This window comes from Ahaetulla prasina, chromosome 1 (genome assembly GCF_028640845.1).
Source record: "Ahaetulla prasina isolate Xishuangbanna chromosome 1, ASM2864084v1, whole genome shotgun sequence".
Lineage (NCBI taxonomy): Eukaryota > Metazoa > Chordata > Lepidosauria > Squamata > Colubridae > Ahaetulla > Ahaetulla prasina.
Window position 1 is genome coordinate 35,059,363 of NC_080539.1, and position 9,060 is coordinate 35,068,422.

A 9,060-nucleotide genomic window follows, 5' to 3' on the forward strand; every position below is an offset into this window, starting at 1 on the left:
AAGTGTGTCAAACTCGATTTCATTGAGAGCTGCAGGGTTGTGTTTGACTTCGGGGCTGGGGTGTGTGTGGCCATGGCTGGGGTGGATGTGGCCAGCTTGATGTCACTCGTGTCAGAGGTCTCTATGATGGCCTGATTGCTCTGCCAGTGAAAACGGGCTCCTGAGCTGTGTTTTCAGCTGTGACGGCCTTCTGCCACCCTCTGCCAGTGAAAACGCGGCCCTCTCGAGCTCTGTTTTTGCTGGCAGAAGCACTGGCCCGATCCTTTGCTGTTTCTAGGGCAGCCCTGCTGGCCAGATCTAAGCACCCTGCAGGCCAGAACCAGCCCCCAGGCCTTGAGTTTGACATCCCTGTACAGCCTGCGTTGCTTGGCTATCTTTTTGTGGGAGTTAAGAGAAAAGCAAAGCTGAAGTGATAGAAAGATTTTTCTGGCTTCTAATAATCCATCCGGTCACAGATGATTGTGCTGTGTGACTCAATTTTGGAATCTTGCCAGAGCTTTCGCCACCAATTTGTCTGTCAGGAATAGCCATTTGAGATCAAAGTAATCTGAAGGAAGTGAAGCAGCAAGATCATCTGATTGTTCTGTAGGTGGCTTGCTCTTCCCAACAGTATCCCCATAACAGTACTCCCATGCAGCAAGACAAATTCCTTGTGTGTCCAATCACACTTGGCCAATAAAAAATTATGTTCTGTTCTGTTCTATTCTGTTCTAATTTTAGACTCTTTTATTCAGTATTTTGATAGCAGTGAAGGCATTGCATAAATAAAATTATCTTCCCATTTCCCCACTGACTTTTATGAGAGATAATGTATTTTTAAAAGTGTTCTTTTGTTGTTGTTATTGTCCCCCCCCCCCAGGAGTTTTTCTTCGCTGGAATAGATCCTCCAAATTTGTGGACGAATCTTATGAAGAAATGATCAACATCATAAAATATAACAAGGAACTCCAAGTGAAAGTCAACATGCTAAGACGGCAGCTAGCGGAGCTGGAGATAGATGACAGCACACGGGATGACGGGATGCCTGAGAGCCCCTGAAATCTGGCAGAATACAGGGCCAGATTGTGTTCCTTCCCAGTTAAGCGAGTCACTTCTACACACTAAGCACTAAACAAATAAGACTTGCATGCGCTCAAGCTCATTTTTGGTGCAATCAGGTTGAACTTTTTTTTTTTTTTTGCTTCAGAGTTCTTCACTTGGCACTATAGTCACCCACCTCCATTTAGGATCGTGGTGCTTGTTTTTGTTTACATGATGAAACTTGTAATTTAGCTGGTTGTGGTTTTCCCTCCTTGTCCCCTCCGGGGAGGTGTTTCATCTTTAATAAATTGTGTGTTCGGTTACAGTGTCACTCAGGTTTTTAACCACGACTAAGCATCAATGACACAATAGGGGTGCCCTTAGCTTTGTGGAAATGTTCATTCTGGATCTGGCCAATACTGTCAGAGGTTTCCATGCTTTGTAAAGGATGATCTTTGGGATCAAAGTGGTAAGGCAAGTCTAAATTCTTCTTTTCTTCCCCAAAGTATTTTTTTGTTGTTGTTCTTATTTAAGACACTTGTAACTTTTGCTTGGATAGGACCGTCAATCATAAAATAAAACAACCTTTTTCCGTATTCCTTATGCCACCCTGCAACTTGCAGAAAGGAAAATGAAAAAGTGTCCAATAAAAAGAAAGACTTTTTACTGCATTTTCTCTACCCTCCACACTAGCAGGCGGTGCTGATCACATCCATTTCCTCATATCTTGGCTCAACAGGTGGTAGATTCTGCACAGCTGGTGGGCAAGTACATTTTAGAATGCGATCCATAAAGATACGGGCGCTTCACTATTTTTAGTGGGAAATTATTTTCCTTATTTTTATGTTTTATATTTTTGTTGACCTATTTGTGAAAATGCTAACTTGCCAGAATGGGTATGTGTCTGCTGTTGATACATAGTATCTACTGTACTAAATGCAAGCTTTTCTCTCTCCTGTAACCAATTCTGGTGTAATGTTTGGGTGGCTTTGCTGTTTCATTGAATCACTTGTCAGTTGGGGAGATTGGATATTTATGCCAAAAAAACATGGATTTGTGTTCCTTAACAAAAGGCACTATTTAGCTGAAAGTAATGGCTTGACTGATGGATAAGTAATGCATATAGCATCAACAGCATGAAAATTAAACAACTTTGATCCATAGGCTGTTATTACCAAGACAGTGAAATGACTTTGCCCAACTTGGAAGCTTCTGATCATTAGCTTTGTGCTAGTCTGTTAAGTTGAAGGTAGGAGGAGAATTTAAATATCATATCCACTTCTGTATTCAGCTTGGCTTGCAGGTGAAGTCGATTTGGCCTGAGGGTTTATTTCTCCTATTCCTATGGAACTAAGGCACATTCACAACATCATTGAAAGGGGAGTATCTGTGTTAATGCATGCTCACACTTGTTAAACCCTTTGACAAATTAGCAATGTTAGGTGTATATGTCAGAACTGCATTCTGTTGTAAAATTTTCTCTTAGTCAAAGGCTTTTGAAGCATATAGTTAGGCTTTCATTTTTTTAACATCTACAAGTAAGAGGCCTTACTTTGTATTTTGCTCTGTTTCTTTGAATGTTCTGTAATGCTTTTTTTCCCCTATTCCACTTAAAAGAAATAACTTCCTGTTTTATTCCATTTCCTTTAGATATCTGTCTTACTAGACATGTCTATTTCCCTGATCTTTGGAACATACAACCCTTCTTGATCAGATGTGGACTTTTTTTTTAAATTCCCCATTTTGATCAGAAGCTTTTTCTTAGAGGCAGTCCCTCTTGAATGAACAAATTTTTATTCTTTGCCACCCTGTCAACTTAGCTGACAATATCAGAGGTTCTTCCCCTCCTCAAAGTGCACCATAATATAGTTGATTGCTCAAAAAATAGAGCATTTAGCATTTTATTGTTAATGTGAAATATATCGTTCCTTTTAATGAATTTTACTAAATATTTTGGAGTAGGAACAACTCGTGGTTTGTTTGTTTGTTTGTTTGTTTGTTTTTGTGTGTGGAGGAGGGCTTGGAATTGTGGATAATTGTGCCTAACCTAACCTGCTGATCATCTCCTTCCACCTCTCCCAAACCCTTTCATTTTCCTAAAGGTATGCTGCTCAGAATTAGTACTGTCTGTAGCTTTTGTGACTTTGACTAAGATGGATTTCTTTCTAAGTATAGTGATATCTAGCTCTTCACAACAGATTGGAAGCTGCAAGCCTGTTCCAGGACTTTATCGATAATGGTTGGGCTTACCAGATTCATGTATTTGCCACTAGAAGGTTAGAATGACAAAGATGCGTTTTTAAATTCATTTGGGTATCACACAAAGGCAGTCATGCAGTATTAGAATAACAGAACAGAGGGAAAACTGGGAATGGGCATTTTTCAGGTGCTATCCTTTTTCTCAGTAGCCAGGACAATACTCCTAGACAATAACTAGGAGATGTGGGCTAACCTCACCTACCCTTGCCTTTCTATAATTTTGTGGTTATTGGAAATGGTAGCACATTATTTGCTTGGTTCAAGAGGTTAACTGGGATGTTACTTCCACTGAATTTCTGGGAAAAGGTAAAATATCAGGGATGAAAGTTCACAATCTTCATCCTGAATTATTTTCTGTTTATTTGGCAGCTTTGACATGGATTTCACTCTTACGTTTAAGACCTACCATAACCTTTTCAGCATAATCAATTTCTACCCTCAAATGGTCTCTTAATTGGCACCACTCTAAAGTATTGAAATAAACAGACTCCTTCCATATCTATTTATTTCAAAGTTATTTTCTTGTTAAGTTTAGATGTGATTTTTGCATATGATATTTATGTTACAGTTCATTATCTTCAAGAATTGGTTGTAAACTATTCATAATCTTAATGGCTAATTTTTGATAGTTTTTGAAAGGTATGTTTGATTAAAGGGAAGTGTAAATAACAATATTTACAATGCAGTATTTATTATTTGGATGAATTAGACCTTAGTAAAATTGTGTTAATAATTATGTTGTTTCATAATAGTTTTAAGATTGGTTAACATTTCACCCTTTTCCAGAAAAAAAATCATTTGTATTTTCATACTGCTATGAATTCTGGAACTTTTTTCCTCATTAAAAATTAGGTCCTTTATAGCAGTGCAAAGATGGCCCATCTTGGTTTGGCTGCTTGATTACAACACAGCAATCAATTTAAACACAACACTTCTTGCAATGGATGTTACAAAATTATACTTCTGAGGGTTTTTTATTCTCTTAAGATGTCTAAATCTTTTGTCTTTTTTTTTCTCCTAATGTCTGCACATGAGGCAGAGAATTGAGGTAAATTCTGTACACTATTATAGGGATTCTATGTATTATAGTAGTAAACTTGTATAGAAAAGAGCAACCTGGTTTAATTTCTACAACTGAACATTTCATATGACTAGGGTCGCCTTCCATTTTCTCTTGGGCTCTGCAGATGTAATCAAATTACTGTATTGTGTGGAAAGATGCCAGCTCTTGCCAACATTACCAATTCTGTCTGGGTACAATCTGCCTGCTATAATTATTTGAAATTGCTGCCTCAGCATTCGTGAAGTCATCAGTTTTAAAAATTGAAATAAACTTGAGAAGCTACTGTTTTATTGGATGATTAGTATTTTTCTAGCATCTGACAGTTCTGTAACTTATTTTACAATAGGTGTCTTAAGGGTTGCCTGTTTTTCAGAGTACCAAATTTGCTGAAAAAACTGAACCCCCACCCCTCAAATAACTGCTAATGAATTGACAGTCCAGTCGAAGTGCCTGATAAAAATAAAAGAAGCTGCCCTCTGGGAATGCCTAATCCTTTTTTTGTAGCATCTAAACAGGGGTTACATCTGCCCTCACCTCAACACTTCCCTTTCCTCCTCTTCCTTCCTTTCCCCTTCAATCATTGTTTCTGCTAGAAGGAAGAAAGGGGAAGAGGGAAATGTATACATGCTCCTTTGCTTTTGTGTGTGACAAAAGAATAATTGGTAGTCCCTTATGGAAGAACAACTAATGTTATGACTAGAGATCATTAATTTACAGGCAGTTAATGTCCATTCCGCTCCCGCCCCCCCAAAAAATCTGGTCTATCCTTTGGATTGATGGGATATAGATTTTTGACTACTCTTCCTTTGGCAGGGAAATAGTTTTATATTCAGAGTCATCTTCTATTCAGGTAAATATGGTACAAATTCATAAAGAAGTAGTTTTGCATTTGAAGATGCCTTCTGAGTAATCTTTTTAAGAGAAATCCTTCTGTTCTTCAATTATGAGCATATGACCAAGAATATGTTAGTTTCATAGCAATAGCCTTTAGACTTATATACTCCTCCACAGTGCTTTACACCGCACTCTGAATGGTTTACAGTGTCAGCATATTACCCCCCAAAATTTGGGTTCTCATTTTATCAACCTTGGAAAGATAGAAGGCTGAATCAACCGTGAGCCGATCAGGATCGAACTCCTGGCTGTTGGGAGAGATGCAATACTGCATTCTAATCACTATGCCACTATGGCTCCTAGTTTTATGCATTCCTTTTTCAGTAATTGAAGGCAGAAATCAATCAGCCAATGAAATTTCAGATTCCAAAACTATATGAAACATTCACCAAGTGTATTTCTTACTGGTTCCAATCGATAGCCCTGCTAGGCTTCTACAACAATATTAATGCAATTAATGAGGCAATATAAAGTTGAACATCTCTTCCATTTTGTGCCCGTTCACTAATAATGTGCTAATAATTCAGGTGAGAGTTAAGATTCTTTGATATTTTTGTCCAAAATAATTTTTCCAACTGTGGGCACCTGAATGATTTGTGCAAAATCAGAAGTTCAAATACTTTAGGATATAACTAAAATAATTACTAAAACCTTAATTCTGGATAGGATAAGCACATTCCTGATCCCTTCCCTGAAATCTGGCACCTAACAGAACCTCAGAAGTGAGTCTTTTCCATGGCTGCCCCTACTGTAAGGAACTGCCTCTCCTGGGAGGCGAATTGTAACAAAATGTAAAATTCCCCCCAAGAAGGTGATCTGTGCCTGGTTAATAAGGAACTGGCAAAGATGAATTATGCATGAATTCTTAAGAAAGGGCCATTGAAAATTACTTCCTTTTCAAATGAACTTGATTCCAACAGCACCATATTTAGCAAGGAATTTTTATTTAGCTTCCTGACATTTTCTTTCTGAATTCTTTTATGTTGAAATATGGCAATTTATAGATCTCTTGCAACATTCTGGGAGATTAAATTAGTATCTCAAATTTCAAATTTTGAGTATTTACCTATAATTACTAGAATTGGAAATTCTGGATGAATCTATTGTAATTCATCTCCAAAAATGGTAATGCCTTGATGTTATATTCTAGTTTTACCATACTTTCTTTGCTTTTCTATGGTGCCTGTGGCAAATAAGATGCATATCTGAAAGACAGATTTTATTTGTTATTTATTTGATATATCTTGCCTTTATTTTGAACATCCCAAAGTGACACATACTTGTCATGTATATGACATAAATTTACAGATGCAATACAGAGGGAGATACTATCATTAATAGAAGTTTCATATGTCAGCATAATGACAAGTGTATTTCCTTTCTTGAATACAGCATGACACAAACGTGTTACTGAAGATACAGGCTTCAGTATCATGGAATGACCCCTGAAAAGATTGGTCAGTAGGTTCCCAATTTTTTTACAATTTGAGTTCTATTATGGAAAAAATATTAACCTTGGAGGTCTTCATAGCTAATCTTTTTATTGTACCCTCAAGATAATGTTTCCTTTAGCTTTGTAGCTGATGATTTAATTAGGGCATCGGTCAGAACCCTGACAGCTGAGACATTAGGTTGTTGGACATCCGTAATAAAAAAAAGACAAGACGCACAGAATACTGAATAAGTGAAATTTTTCTTCAACAAGGCTAGAGAACCAAAGATTGGAAACGAACTAGATAAAAGAATAAAATCCAAAACTAATTGAAGCTGTGGAAAGTAGAAGTTGTGGAAAGCTCTAAGAAAGTAATTTCTCATGAAGCTCATGATTGAAATAAATGTTTGTATGAATGTGAAGTTTAGATTGGGGATCATGATAAAGCCGACGGATTATATTTACAGTATTGTCATGTGTACCCAGTTTATTATTTTGGTGATTTTTATCTAAGGTTTCCTAGTTAAGTGTTATCTGTTATAGTAATGAAATGAATGTTCTTAATCACATAAAAGATGTACCAGGAAGGTTTGCTCATGTGACTCACTGTGAGAGTTTGAATTTGGAGCTGCTGTCTGCACTTCAGAAAACCAGCTGCAGATCCACATTGTAAGCCCTCCCAAGTAAACCAGATAGGAAACAAGACTTGATGAGCAAACACTACTTTGTTGTAAGGCTACATTAACAGAATCTTGCAAATCTGAAGATATAAACTTCCTGCCACTGCTTTTAACCGCTTGATCAATTAGGGTGGGTCCTTCCTAAGTTTCTTTCTCTGATAGTTAAGACACTGGGGCTCCTGCCTTTCTTATCTGACTGTTTTCTAAGTAGCATCTCTTCTCCTTGTCCACCAAGGTCATCCACACATCACACAGGCTGAAACACATCCCGTCCTCACTTCCTTCATGCATTCATACATTTATTCACAATATTCAGAAGCATCCAAGCTGGTGTTGCAGCTGCCTGTGATAATTGAGCCACACCTTGGCATTTGCAAGAATATGCTAATGTCCAGAGGCAGCCTAACACCACCCAGGCTCTTAGCTTGCAAAAGACGGAGGTGTAGGAGGAAACTTGGCAAACTGGCATATAGACAGGGAAGCGGATAGGACATCCAGAGATAGGTAGCTATTACAAGCAGGTATAAGGGCTATCAATTACCAGCAACACAAGCTGTGGTGAGCAGCACATCCTTGTGGAAGTCCTGCTTGGAGCTTTGCTGAGAGCTCGATAGCAACTAGAAGTGAAACAACCACATGAAACAGTACCTCATTCCAACTAGGACAAGAATGTTTGCAAAAAAGGCAAAGGGTGTGTGCTACTTTATAGACTTTGAGATTTGTTTGAACTAAGTATTAAAAGCCTGAGTATAAAAGGCCTGCATATTAAAGACATTTATGTGACGGCATGACCTTGCAAAGCCTATAAGGTGGAGTAGACTAAAAGCAATAGCTTTTTTGGGTGAAAGGTGTGTGCTGTAATAAAACATTGTGCAGATTTTGCTACCCTGGTGTGTCCAGTCCTTGGAAAACAGAATCCTCATACTCGTTCCCATTTATGTTCCTCCAAAATTTTTAATATGGGGCTGCCTCTGAAAAGCACTCAGAACTGGTTTTTGACAAATTTTGGCATTCCTCATTATACCCATGTAATACCACTGCTCCTCAAGCTGTGCTGGCTCCCAATAGGCTTTTCAAGGTGCTGGTTGTTACTTATAAAGCCCTTCATGGCATAGAGTCAGGATACCGCCTGGGCCACCTCTGTCCCATTGTTTTTGTCTGTCCCATAATATCTAGTAGAGAAGGCATGCTTTGGGTCAGTTCTATTAAACCATGTCTTGTTGCAAAGTCATGCCTTGCCAGTGGCAGCACCTGTACTATGGAACAACATAGCCCGTGGAATTCAGGTGACTCAGTGATGAAATTCAATTTTTTTTACTACCAGTTGTGTGGGTGTGGTATGGCTTGGTGGGCGTGGCAGGGGAAGGACACTGCAAAATCCCCATTCCCTCCCCACTCTTGGGGCCAGCCAGAGGTGGTATTTGCTGGTTCTCCAAACTACTCAAAATTTCTACTACCGGTTCTCCAGAACCTGTTGGAACCTGCTGGATTTCATCCCTGAGGTGACCTCAGCCTTTTGTAAGGCACTGAAGACTTGGTTCCTCCCCCAGGCATTTGGGTCAGTGGATAGATGAGCTCTGCTGTTGTTGGTAGTGAGTTAAGTTCATGATTTTCTTTTCTTTTTTTAATATTTTTATTAAACATTTTTTTAAAAACAAAAAATTTTTTTAACACTTTTTTCTTTTCAACAGTTTCAGGTCGGTAACCAATAC

At 38.3% G+C, this 9,060-nt stretch overlaps 1 protein-coding gene across 1 annotated transcript in view; it reads left to right on the plus strand.

Moving 5' to 3' along the window:
• The window catches only part of MTMR9 (myotubularin related protein 9), a 37,983-nt gene extending 28,923 nt beyond the window's left edge, over positions 1-9,060 (plus strand). The window contains exon 11 of the mRNA XM_058164831.1: positions 860-9,060. Within this exon, the coding sequence (XP_058020814.1) occupies positions 860-1,038 (179 nt within the window). The 3' untranslated portion in view covers positions 1,039-9,060. The remainder of the gene's footprint in view (positions 1-859) is intronic.